A 14,557-nucleotide genomic window follows, 5' to 3' on the forward strand; every position below is an offset into this window, starting at 1 on the left:
ACCTCTTAAGCCACAAAAACCCACACACAAAGACAAATAGCTGTCTCTTCTATATCAGTAACTCCTAATGCTCCACAAGTAACAAAAGCAATTGCCAAAGAAAAAACTAAGAAAGTTGAAGTACCACCTAGTACCCAATAAAACATGGATGTGGAGGAGAAGGAATACAAGAAGATTCAGTCTTGGAACTCTTTGCTGAGGAGGAAATGAACACTGGACAGTATCCGTACTTCCCCAGAAAAGATAAAACCAAGACTGACAAAAGTAAGCCCTCGGCACCACAGAAGTCGCCTGATGGACCCACCAAACCAAAACAATGGTTAAATTCCTACGATGTAACTGTCATGGATTCCGGCAAAACAATGATGACATCAAGCCCCTCCTGCAAAAGTGTAAGCCAGTTTGCTTCTGCTTACAAGAGACATACCTGAAGGCAAAATGAAAACTCTTCCCTTCGTAACACTATCATTCGAAAGGATAGAACCGAGGATGGGCCTGCTCATGGGGATGTTGCTATACTTCTAGGCAACCATACCCCATTTCAAACTATTCCACTCTCCATCAACATAGAAGCGGTAGCAGTTCGCCTTATGGTAGGGTTCATATTAACAGTGTGTTCGGTTTATTTGCTACCTGGGGCTGATATCTCCTAGAAAGATCATGATGATCTCATTGTGCAGCTGCCTACTCCTATCTTACCCCTGGGCAATTTCAGTGGACATAACACCCTGTGTTAGTACCAACATTAATGGGAGGGGTGCCCCCGGGTGCCAAGAAATTCTTGAGGCCAAGTGATCTTCTGTGCTTTTTGTACTGCGATTCCTAGAGCTATTTTCTAAAGCAACTGAATTTTACCTTGTTTTATTTCATTCATAAGTCTTTCTGTTGATTAGCTCTACTTTTTAAAAGTATAAAAAGAGAACCAGGAAAAGGAAAGTATCTTTTTTCTTTACTCTTATTAGTTGCTAATCGTACCAGCTTCTATGTTTGGCCACAGGCGACACTGCTCCTGCCTCCCTGTGGCGGGGCCGGTAACCTGGGTGTAAAAACAAATCCCCCAGGGCAAAAAGGAGCCAACATGGATACAGAAAATTATCCAGCATTAGAGCCTCAGAGCTCAAATACCACAGATTTGTATAACTCTGATGAATGTAATGCGCATCATAAGCACAAAAAAATAAAAAGACAATCACCAACCGGAGTATCCAACTTTCCTTATCATTCATTCCTTAAGTAGTCAACCAGTGAGCAAACTCTCATCATTTATGATACAGAGATTTCTAGAAAATACTGCTGGATCTCCTAAAATGGTGAAGAGGTTACAATCAGGGGATTTAGTTGTCGAAACAACACAGTCCAGTCCAAACACTCAGAATTGTTGTTAAAGGTTACAACTTTTGGGGGAATTCCCGTTAAAATCCCGTTAAAATCCTCTCCCCACACAACCCTAAATAGTTCAAAAGGTGTTATCTCTGAGTGGGATCTGTTGAATGTAACGGAAGAGGAGCTTGTGAAAGAACTGCAAAATCAAAAGGTCATTCAAGCCAAAAGAATTCTGACTTGTAGGGATGGCAATATCATTCCAATACGCAGCATAATACTCACTTTTAATACACCAAACTTGTCAAATACTTTTAAAGCTGGTTATCTAAATTGTCATATCTACTCCTATATTCCAAATACTATACACTGTTATAAGAGCCAAAAATTCGGACACTCGCAGACAACATGAGCCTATATGAGAGCTTGAAGGACAGGGTGGATGCCCTCAAAGGATCTAAAGTGAGCTCTCAGCTGCCCACATCAACGCCAGAGCTTGCACTTGATCATCACGCAACACAGCAGCAACCCCCAAGGCAGAATGCACTGGTCCCACAGGAACTAGTAGTTGTTGGTGACTCTATTGTCAGGAAAACGGGAAACGTGGTATGTAAAAAGGGTAGGTGGAACAGGACCAGAGTATGTCTGTTGGGAGCAAAGGTTGATGATGTCGTAGAGCGGATATCATCTTTTAAGGGCACAAAAGGTGATATTGTTGTACCCATTGGCACTAATGATATTAAGAGTAGGAGACCGGCGGAATTAGTTAACAAGTACAGGTGACTGTTGAAAAAAAGCCGTGAATTAGGGTTGAATTTGAAAGTGTCTGCAATTCTGCCCAGCCACAATAGGAGGGAGTATATGATGAGAGCCTTGTCGATCAATTCAGCACTGGAAAGATTGGGCAAGGCTCAAGGGGTAGAATTTTTTTCAGCCTGGTCTGTATTTGTTAACAGCAGAGACTGCTTCTACAGGGATGGGATACACTTAAATTGAAAGGGTGCAAGAATATTTGCTGATGCTATCGAGGCAGTGTTAGGTGGGTCGGAAAACTTCTAGCTTGGGGAGGTACAAGGACTAATACATTAACACTAGCCACTGCCACAGGTGAAAGTGATTCTTGCACTGCTTCTATTGGAATGAGCAGCGGCCTGAAAAACAAGATTCAGGGTATTTCAGAGACTGCTGGGAGTCACTGTGGTACAAGTAAACACATGGATTGTGTTAGGGTAGCTAAGAATAGGAAAAGGTGCATGTATACTTGTGTATATACCAATGCCAGGAGTTTGGTAAATAAATTTGATGAATTTTAGGTATTGCTCAAAACATCAAAGGCAGATATTGTTGGGATATCAGAGATGTGGTGTCACACAGATATAAGGAATGGAGAACTGGAATTTGGGGAGTACAATGTGCACAGGAAGGGAGGAGGAGTTATGCTATTAGTTAAGAAACACAAAAAATACAAAGAAATGAAGACAGTCGACAATCCTGGACAGTGCAGTGTCGAGTCAGTTTAGTGTGACATAAGCATTGGGAAATCAAAATTGAGAGTAGGAGTGTGTTAAGTCCTAATGACTCTGATGAGTATAATAAGAAACTGTACAGGGAAATGGAGTGGGCCAGTATATCAGAATCTTATAGTGGGGAATTTTAATTTCCCGGATATTGACTGGAATTTGTGGGTTGGTCACTCACACACTAGCAAGGCTTTTGTGGATTTATTGGATGATTATTTTCTACATTAGCATGTTCAGGCAACTAGAGGGAGTAATACTATTGATCTGATTATCAGTAGTGATTCTTCATGCATTTAGAATCTGCAGACAAAGGAACCACTAGGTGGCAGTGATCACAGTATGCTGAAGTGAGATTTACTCAAAGGGGTAACTACCATCAGGGGTAAAGGGAAGGGTTATTGCTTTCATAAAGGCGACTACGGTGCTCCGAGACAGTATTTAAATTCTATACGGTAGGACCAACTGATGATGTTACCAACAGCAAATCCAAAATGGGAGGCATTTAAAGAATTTATCTTGAAAGCTACTAGGCTTTACATACCAACTAAGAAATATTGTTCAGGGTTTAGGCCTAAATGGATGTTGGATGAACTAATGAAACATATGGCAGAGAAGAAAAATGCATGGGATAAATATAAATTAAAGGATAACATGCTGCCAGGGTAACAAAGGATAACATAACAGTCTGCAAAATCCATGGACTAACTGCTCTTTCTATATAACAGAATATTTCAAGAAGAGCAGTTTCCAGATTCCTGGCATAAGGCAATCATGCTTGTCTTTCCTAAGCCAGGAAAGGTATTTTTATTCCTTGCTCTTCTTTTCTCCACTAGTTGTTATAGAATAAACAAATTGTCCACACGTGAGCAACCGGACTTTTTGCAACATTTATATTGACAGGTCATGGCTACCTAAAGGCAAAACTAACCTCCTTGGGCCTGACTGATAACCCAAACTGCACCTGTGGCGAGAGTGAAGACTGGGCACACATTCTATATGAATGTATAATATATGACATCCCCAGAACAGCTAATAGCACAGATTGGCCCTCTTCCAGGGGAGAACATCTGTTCATCATAGAAGAGTCAAATTATAAAGCCTTTACACCTTTCACACAGAAAGTATTTGAAATGTGCAGAACTATCCAAAGAATGACAATTCAGCCCCCCTGCAATTAATCAATGGTTAAAATTGCCCAAGTTTTCCACCATGCCCAGACGATGACTTAAAAACTGTCAGGATGGCAGTATTCTGCAACCTGACATGGAGGTCCCCCCAGGACTACCCTGCCATGTGTAGGAACCTGGAGCCCCATGCCAAATAAGTAACCACGTAGGGAGGGAGATGTACAGGCAGCTGGGTAAGCAGATTAGCTGAAAAATATCAGTAAGCTAGTAGCAAAGGGATGCAATGTAGAATGAATAGAAGGCTGGGCACTGAGTGAACTATGAATTATGCTAAAAGGGAATAAATGGCAGTTTTGGTGAAAGAAAGAGTGACCTAGCATGAGGAAAAGAGAGTGAATGGGAATGAGTGGAAGAGCAAATGTAATTGGTCAAAAAATAGAGTTAAAAATAACTTACATTACTTTATATATACTAACAACACAAACACTATCACTAGATTCTCCCCTGGCCTGCAAAAAACTTGCGGCTAGGCCTGCACCACAACTGAAAAATAACAGTAAGTTGAGGTGCCCAGAGAGGACAGTGCAGAAAGCAAGAGTCAAATAAATGAAATGAAAGCCAGAAGAATGAATGAAAGTTCATTCATATCATGTGTGAGAAAAAGAACACAAACCATAAATGCTATACAGATGACCCCCGCTTAACGCTGATAATTCATTCTGGAAAAACAGAGCACTAAGTGAATCCGTGCTAAGCGAGCACCGCATTCCCATAAGGTAACATATGTGTTGTGAGTTGCGGTCGGTGCCATAGGACCTTTCCTGAACAATAATAAACGGTAGTGAAAAGATGCACAAATGTCGGTCAAAATATTTAATATTCAAATATTTGTACATATAAAATATTCTGCATTACATATGTATATAATTATGTGGTAACTATTTACGTATGAAAATGAAACTTAAAATTCCAATTAAAATCATGAATTTAATTGATTTAATTTAATTGATGAATTTAATCATGAAAAATGTGTCGATTTTGGATTGAACTTTGGCCTTCTTCCAAATAAACTAAAAGGGGGTATTAATTTAAAATCCCCCGCAGCATTACCACCCAACAATAAAGTCAACCGATCCTTCCCCGCTTTGAAACCTGGCATGTTTTTTTTTTTTCCTTTCAATATGAAACTTCTTTTAGGCATTCGTTTCCACAAAAGTCCTGCTTCATCTATGTTAAAAACTTGTTGAGAAATATAACACATAATACTCCTCTTCAATAATTTTAACAAGTTCTTTTTTGAAAGTTTCAGCTCCTTGATCTGCACTTGCGGCTTCTCCTTGGATTTTAAATCTGTTCAACCAGCCCTTACCAGTTATAAATGGTTCCACCTTTTTTTTTTTTTAGGTGAGTTTTCTTCAGATAATCATATTGGCTAATCTCTTTCTCTCTCTCTCTCTCTCTCTCTCTCTCTCTTTTATAATATTTAACTTAACTGAATTCTGCATTGGATATTATCTTCAATAAAATTAAAGTCCTTCATTCCTGGCCCTAGTTGCTTGCAGTGGAACATCTATCTTTCCCACTGCTAAATTTAATTCTTTATCTTTTTTTATAATTGTTCTTACAGTTAAACTTGCAAGTCCTAAATTATGGCATACATCCGCTTGTCGTTGACCGGAATCCATTCGCTTCAAAACGTCTAATTTTATTTTCAAATTCAGTCTTTTTCTTACATTTATAGTCTTCGCACTGTGCAGACGTTGCTTTTGCTTTTTCATTCTTATCGGCCATTATTAACTCTTCGAAAATGTAACTGCGTTGGTCGCATTAATTATGATACACTGTTCAAGTAAACTGTCCGTTACGTTACACACGATGTCTAATACTGTACTGAGTGATGACTAGACTTCGGATAAATGCATATAATGCAAATATTACAAGCAATATACTTGATCATTTTTTAAAATGTTGATCACACGCACGCTAATTTAATTGTACTGCAATTAAATTAGCGTGCGAGAAAATTTCTCAAGTCGGCAGGGGAAACATTTTAATGCTGTTTTGTTACTCATTTTCAAGCTATCAACTCCATCAAACGAAACGATTTCGTTAAATATGCCAAAAATGCAATCTGTAAAAGAGCATTATAGTGATCTGTGACAGCGTTATAGTCAGATACGGATTATAATATAAGAACAGCGTTATAGCGAATCAGCGTAAAGCGAACCAATTTATAACGGGGGCCTGCTGTAGTTTCAATTAGTATTTAAATTTACATTGCATCCCCCTGGTGTGTGAGAAAAAGATGAATGCGTGTGAGTGGAAAAAAATATATACAGCAGGCCCCCGTTATAATGCGGTTCGCTTTACGCTGATTCGCTCTAATGCTGTCCTTATATTATAACCCATATCTGACTATAAGGCTGTCGCAGATCACTATGATGTTCTTTTACAGATTGCATCTTTGACATATATAACGAAATCGTTTCATTTTTATGGAGTCGATAGCTTGAAAATGAATACCAAAACAGCACTAAAACTCCAACGCCGATTTGAAATTTTCCCATGCTCAGTGAAATTTTCTCGCACACTAAATTAATTGCAGTACAGTGAATTGTAACCTTTTTTTGTTTTTTTTTTATGTAAACCCCAAACATGGGCGGTATTAGAACCTATAGTACTTAGTACCATGCTTGGGTTGGAGGTTGAGAAGAAGAAAGAAGATATTTGTTGACATTGGACTGAACTTCTGTAGACTGTAATTTTCAGGAAATACGTATGAAGGAAGATTGTTCCAGAAAAACGGCAGTTGAATGAATAAATGAGAAAGATGAAAAGTTGCTTCTGTTAGTTTGAAGTTGGACAGTAAATGGATGTTGGCTGGTGGCGGCACGTGTTTGGACTGTTTTGAAAGAGAGAGTGGGAATTATAGAAGCCAATGGAAGTATCTGTAGAAAAGGCATGCAGACAGAAACAGTATGTCTATGAGACAGATTGGAGAGACTCTATTAAAGAGGAGCAGTCATTAATTAACCTAACTGCCCTCTTCTGAGTGGAATCTAGAAGCCTGAGTGAGGTTTTGGGGGCACCACCCCAGATGTGGGAACAATATTCCATGGCAGGATGGATTTGCGATTTATACAGAGTGAGCAGCTGTTTGGTAGAAAAATAACGCCGAGAGCGAAAGAGAAAACCAAGTTTTTTAGATGCAGAGGAAGCAATATTTGTTATGTGCTTGTGCCAAGAGAGATTAGAAGTCAGGGTAATCCCCAAAAGAGAGATATCATTTTGCCTACAAATTGGTATAAAACAAGACTGGGTTTTAGAAGGGTTGAAATCAACTAAGTTGTCTTTGCCCCACTGGAGAATTACCTGAAGATCGGCATTTAAGGAATTGGTAGCAGATTTTCGAGAAGTTGAAGCTGATTCAGCAGGGCAAGGTTTCTTAAAATGGAAAGTGGAATGCAATGAGCTATCATCGGCAAAACTATGGATAGGATTTTCAGTCAATGGAAGAAGGTATTAATATACAAGAGGAAAAGAGTGGGGGAAAGAACTGAACCTTGGGGGACACAAGCATTAGTGGAGTAGTTAGAAGACAGAGAGCCATCTACCATCACCCTGAGTGAGCGATCAGAGAGAAAACCAGATAACCAATTACAAAAAACAGTTGGCAAACCATAAGATGGAAGCTTATTTAGAAGACCTTTTTCGCCAAAAACGATCAAAAGCCTTTGAGATATCAAGAGCAACTATTAGTGTTTCACCAAACCTTTCCATTGAATTAGTCATTAAATGGATAACATAAGCCAGAATATCACCAGTGGGTCAACACTGATGGAATCCGTACTGGCAATTGTTGGTCAGACAGAAGGTTTCTAGGTAGTTTAAGAGTTGGCAGTTCATTGATTTCTCCATTACTTTAGAAAGAGTAGAAGTAATTGCAATGGGACGATAATTAGATGGGAAGGATTTGTCACCCTTTTTAGGAACTGGTTGGATATGAGCAAATTTCCAAGCAGAAGGAAAAACACCTTTGAAAAAAGGCGGCCAAGAATAGGAGTAAGTTCAGGAGCACAGGTTTTGAGAATAAGTGGAGAAATACCATTGGGACCTGGAGCTTTCTTAGCATCAAGATTCGTCAAAATCCTTCTGACATCCTTTTGATGGAAGACCACAGTAGGCATTGAATGGAGCGTGTTGGGAATGGTGGGAGGTTTTTTACCAAGATCATTAATACATGAGTTGGAAGAAAAATGGGATGCTAGCAGGTCCTTGGCTGAAGTGACAACAGAACCTTCTGGTTTGGACAGAGGTGGGAGCCAAGATGGGCAAAAGTTGCGGCCAATAGCTTTGGCAAGAGACCAGAATGCTCAGCTACCATTAGGGCCAGAAGAAAGTTTTCTACTCTTAGCCTGTTCAAACTCTAGTTTGGACTGATTAATAACTGCTTTACAACTGTTTCCGGGCTTTGGTGTAGGCAGAAAATGAAATTGAAGAATTAGAAACAAGCCAGTTACAATATGCAACATTCTTCTCTTGAACAGCCTTAGCACATTTATTGGAAAACCAAGGTTTAGATAAAGGACGAGATTTTAAAGTGGAGTGTGGGATAAGGGATTCCATTCCTACAAGAATAATTTCACTGACACGATCTGAGCAAACGTTGACAACAGAAGTTTTGAAACAGTAATCCGACCAAAGAAAAGAAAAGAAATCTCTCAGGTCATCCCATTTTGCATTCTTGTAATGCCAAACAATGCAAGGTTGTGAATAGCCATGAGATAAAGGCTCCATTGGAGAAGAGACAATCACCAAGTTGTGATCTGAAGTGCCTAAAGGATCTCTCACTTCGATCGTGTACTTAGAAGGGTTTTAATAACCCCGGGGGCTCACATCTGGTGAGTATGGGCTTGGCAAACCCAGGGTCCTGAGCTGGATATCATCATTCTTCTCTTTCTTGGTGGTTCCTTTCTACTTCTCTCTCTCTGTCTCTCTCTCAGGGTAACTCGGGAATTTTTTTTTTTTTTTTTTTTTTGGCTGGTGCAGCATAAGCCTCTGGCTTCCTTGTACCATGTGGCTAATAATAATAATAATCCTTCTAAATACACGGTCTTGTAATCCTCACATTGTATATGTTGTAATCCACAACCTTTTATATTTGACATTGTATATTAAGATCTGACATCGTATACTGACTGTAAATAGAATTATTACTGTATTTCGGCTGTTTTGGAGTAATAAAAAAAAAAAACCAACAGAACATAACGCTACACAACAGACCACTCCCCACACACGTTTTAAATCTCTGGCCTCCACAGAGTTCTGTGTCACTCGCAAAGAATACAACGCAGTGATGAGGGGAATACCCCTGGTGCCGTAAGACAACTAACACACTTTACTTTACACCCTGGGTGCCTTTCTTAAGTTTAACTTCAACAATTTCTCCAATTTGCTCAGTTATTACAAAATCATTAAGCACCCTGTTAAAGTTTGATAAACTTCTAGTATTTTCCTCCCTATAACTCCTCATGTGTCAATGTAGATACAAAATACTCATTCAGGTTATTAGCTCCTCTGTAGCTGGGTGGGCAGGAGCAGTAGTGCATAGCACATGCTTCTTGATTAGACTGGGGTTCGAGCCCGTAACCACCAAATACGGAAGATGCAGAAAGGTCAGGGAATGACCACTGCATATCCTGGAGCAATATGGCCTTAGCTGCTAATGCTCCTAAAAAAAAAAAAAAAAAAAAAAAAAAAACCCAACCAACCAGATTATCAGCTATCTGAGCAGGATCATCAACAGTCAAGTGGACCAATCTGATTCATCCCCTTCCTTGTAGAGTTTATATAAATAAACAAATCCTTGCTGTTTTTCTTAAAATCCTTTACCAAATAGTTAGAACACTGGCAACCACTTGTAAGTCTATTTAAAGATAATGTTAGATAGAAGTGATGAGAAAAGCCATGTGAACCCTTTCCAGAGTTACCAAAGTGAAAAATACAGGTTATTACCAGTGAGTGGCACCAATTCATGTCCAGTGGTTCATGATCCAAGTGAAGTTAAGAATGCAGATTAATGAACTCCTCAAGAAAAAGAACTGAATTGCAAACTTCTGGTGAAAGCAATCCTAAACAGGACAAGAAAGCTTGATAACTATAGGCATGTTATCCTCATTGATGCAGAGTCTGTTCACGTTCCTCTATTTTGGTTCAAATGAAGCAATATGCTTGTTTTAAACCTTATGCCATTGTTTGAAAATCCGAATGCATCACATATGCATAAATTAATACTTTTTTTATTTAAGAATAAAGGCGTTATCTTTTATTCCATTGGAAGGAATCCTTGATCAAATCTCCTTTTTGTGAATTATAACTAAAAATAATTCAAAACTCATGACGTGTTCCCTACTATCAGTTGACGTGCAATCCAACACCTCCATAATCAGCACGGCACACTGCAACCCAACCCCAGGAATATCAAACCCCCCATGTAACCTCTAGTACTGGAAAACATTTTGTCAAAATCACAAATCTAAACAGAAGTAAAATATTCTTAAGAGCGATGAAATTTATGATTAAAATCCACTGCAATTTCCTCCCCTTTTAAATTTTATCGCTCTTAAGAATATTTTTCTTCTGTTTAGATTCGTGATTTTGGTAAAATGTTTTCCAGTACTATTGTGTTTCGTGGGGTGCCGCGCCGATCCTGGGTGTGTTGGATTGCTCGTGGACTGATAGTATGGAACCCATTATGAGTTTTAAATTATTTTAGATTAATTTAATGACAATTAAACCTTTTCTCCCTTTATGGATTTTTTTGTGGGTGTCGGGTAATGGTACCAAGTGCATGGGGTGATTAGTTGTGTCCAGTTACTATTATTATTGTTATTACTGTTGGATGAGTAGCTCTTACAGTTGTTCAGAATTGCGATTTTCTAGAGTTCTGTGAAAGTGTTCTCTGGGAGGCTTGTTGCTGCTAGGTACTTGTGGTGGCTCTTTGGCACCTTGCCAGAACAGGTAATGACCTGTTCCATTTGCCACATTTCTTTGACTCCGCCTTATGTCTGTGTACCTCCTGATCTTTTCCTTGTAGGTTTCCTTGAGTTGGGCACTACTGTGTTGATGAATGTTATGTCTGGTCTGTTGTGTGAGATTGTCTTGTCAGTTATTATGTCACAGTTCTGGTATAGTTTGTGAGTAAGGGTCCCAAGTATGGCCTAGGGTTCATACTCGAACTAATAAGAGTCGTGGCAGAGAAGAAAAATACAAATCAGAAATTGAAGATGTCTGTGAGGGTCAAAGGTTCATGATGTTGTAGAACAGATATCTTTTAAGGAGACAAAAGGTAATATTGTTGTACGATGGCACTAATGGCATTAAGAGTAGATCTGCAGACTTCATTAACAGGTCGATGTTGAAAAAATGTCGCGAGGTAGAGTTAAATTTGAAAGTGTTTGCAATTCTGTCCAGATACTATAGAAGGTGATGAGAGCTTTGTCAGTCATATTTGTCCCTGGAGAGATTATGCAAGGCTTGTGGGGTAGAATTTTTTTCAGCATGGTCTGTGCTTGTTAACAGAAGAGATTTTTTTCTACAGGGATGGAATGCACTTAAAAGAAAGGATGCAAGAATATTTGCTGATACTATCGAGGCAATGTTAGGTGGGTTGGAAAACTGTTAGCTTGGGAGAATTCACAGACTAATAGATTAACGGTAGCCAAAGGCAGAGGTGAAAGTGATTCTTGCACTGCTTATACTAGAATTTCAAGGGCTGCTGGGAGTCATCATGAACAAGTAAATAGATGAGTTGTGTTAGATTAACTGAGAATGAGAACAGGTGGATGTATACTTGCATGTTCACCAGTGCTAGGGGTATAGTAAATAAATTTGAGGTGCTGGTGAAGACATCAAACCTGAGGTTGTTGCGATATCAGAGACATGGTGTCACACAGAGATAAGGAATGCAGAACTGGAATTTTGGGAATGTACTCCCCAAATTCCAATTCTGCATAAATTGGAATTTTTTCTTTCTGTGGACAGTGTAGTGTGTTGAATCAGTTTGGTGTGACATAAACACTGGGAAAACCAAATTGAAAGTAGGAGTGTGTTATAGGCCCAATGCCTCTGATGAGTACAGTGAACAACTGTACAGAAAAATAGTGTGCCACTCAATCATATTGTCTTATAATGGGGGAGCTAAAGTTCCTAGATATAGACTGGAACTTGTAGGTTGGTCACTCACACACTAGTAAGACTTTAGTGGATTTATTGGTTGATTGTTTTCTACAGCAGCATGTTCCAGAGGCAGCAATACTCTTGATGTGATTATCAGCAGTGATTCTTCATCTGCAGATAAAGGAACCACTAGGTAGCAGTGATCACAGTGTACAAATGTGGGATTTACTTAAAGATGTAACTACTGTTACCATCAGGTTTTTGCTTTCATAAAGGTGACTACAGTTGTCTTAGATTTTTTAAATTCTATACAGTGGGATCAACTGATGATGTTACCAACAACAAATTCTAAATGGAATGCATTCAAGGAATTAATCTTGGAAGCTACTAGGCTTTTCATACCAATTAAGAAATACTGTTAAAGGTTTAGGCTTAAATGGATGTCAGATGACTTAGTTGAGACTCGTGGCAGAAAAGAAAAATGCATGGGATGCATTTAAATTATCAGAAAACACAGATGCCTACGGTAGATATAAGATATTCTGTAATCAAGTCACAAAGGATGTTAAACAAGCAAAGGCAAATTATGAGAAATCTTTGGCAAACAATGCAAAGAAAAACAGTTGACTTCTTTACTTATGTAAACTCTAGAAGGAAGGGGATGAATCAGATTGGTCCACTTGACATCGCTGGTTTGATTGTTGATGCACCTGCTGAGGTAGCTGACAAACTTAATGAGTATTTTGTATCTACGTTTACATATCAGGAGTTATTCAGGCTGGTGAATGCGAGAAGTTTTAAGAAGTATGTAGAGTTGCTAGAACTAGTACAGAGGAGGGCAACAAGATTGGTGAGAGGAACAAAGAGGTACACTTATGGAGAAAGGCTTAAGTTCTGCAAATTACAGCTTCTGGTATCTGCGAAATGATCTAATTGAGGTGTATAAGGCTTTGAATGGTTTCAGCAAGATCAATGCTGAGATTCTTCCTCTTGCTTAGATTACTCACAATGAGGGGGACATAAATTCAAATTGAGGAAAGACAATTGTAGAATAGATGTGCAGAAATTTGCCTTTTAACAACTTAAATTAGTTCAGGGCAGAACTAGACAAACATTTGGAGTGAATGGATGAGTGAAATGGGAAGGTTTATTTTTTTTTTTTGGCTGATGCTATATAAGCTTGCTTTCGTGCATCATATACCTCTACTGATGCTAATGCTAATAATTACATAATTATTATTGTGTAATTTTTAAATACTGTTTTTTATATAGTTTGATAGCTTACCTAGTTTTTTGATTAACCTGTCCTGGGTATTGCTCTTATTATAATTATTGCCATCATCTTGGCAGATAAAAGAATTTTATGAATACTTTTCAGATTGCAGATATGAAGATTACAATTGAAGGACTTGAGCGGGAACGGGATTTTTATTATGGTAAATTACGTGACATAGAAGTTGTATGTCAAGGACAAGGAGAAGATAAACCACAAGTATTTGAACAAATTTTAGAAGTCTTATACGCAACGGAGGTATGTTAGTCTTTTATAAACATTTCTTAAATTGTGAAGGTAAAGAATACTCTTTCATGACTTAGTATATTAGTTACCTAAATGTTATTCATGTAGACATTAAATTGCCATGGCGCCTCCGTAGCCAGGTGGGAAGGGGCAGCAGTGCGTAGCACACGCTTCTTGATTAGACCGGGGTTCGAGCCCGTCACCACCAAATATGGAGGATGCGGAAAGGTCAAGGAATGACCACTGCATATCCCGGAGCAATATGGCCTTAGTTGCTAATGCTCCTAAAAACCAAATAACAAACAAACATTAAATTGCCATTTTTTTTTTTTTTTTTTTAACCAAGTACAGTATATCCTTGTTAATTTGAAGTCTGCCATTCCCTAATGATATAGGTTTTATATATGGATTTTATTTGAAATATGTTACAGTGAAATTAGAAGTCTGAATTGCCACCTACAACTTTTGAATAGCTTTTGTAATTTGAAAGGACTACTGAAACCAGCCACGGGCAAACATCTGACAAAATTAAGGGGTGATATTACAAACAAATTGTTATTTTTTCATGTAATTTTATAGGTTGGTATGATGATTTAATAAAATGACTTCTGTTTATTTACTGAATTTGTTACTACATTCAAGTAAATGTCTAAACCACTGAATAGAACTGTATTTTTCTGCATTGAAACTTGTTTTCCTGCTGCATCTACTATAACCATATTCCCCTCTGAGACCTCCTGAGTATATTGCTTGCGCTTATTGTGCAAATTCTTGTTGTCTGAGTTGCTTCTCCTTCCATGTGTTTTACACAAACGTCTTTCACTTTTTTTTCCCCAGTCCATTTTGCAAATTGCAAATTTTTACTTGTGGCGTAAGTGCATATACCTAGCTTT

At 38.5% G+C, this 14,557-nt stretch overlaps 1 protein-coding gene across 1 annotated transcript in view; it reads left to right on the forward strand.

The window, feature by feature from the left end:
* LOC150078556 (microtubule-associated protein RP/EB family member 1-like) overlaps positions 1-14,557 on the forward strand; it is a 128,186-nt gene that overhangs the window by 90,926 nt on the left and 22,703 nt on the right. The window contains exon 7 of the mRNA XM_090384982.1: positions 13,524-13,676. Coding sequence (XP_090241108.1) covers positions 13,524-13,676 — 153 coding nt within the window. The remainder of the gene's footprint in view (positions 1-13,523; positions 13,677-14,557) is intronic.

This window comes from Mastigoproctus giganteus, chromosome 11, assembly GCF_048544385.1.
Source record: "Mastigoproctus giganteus isolate SK-2022 chromosome 11, ASM4854438v1, whole genome shotgun sequence".
Lineage (NCBI taxonomy): Eukaryota > Metazoa > Arthropoda > Arachnida > Uropygi > Thelyphonidae > Mastigoproctus > Mastigoproctus giganteus.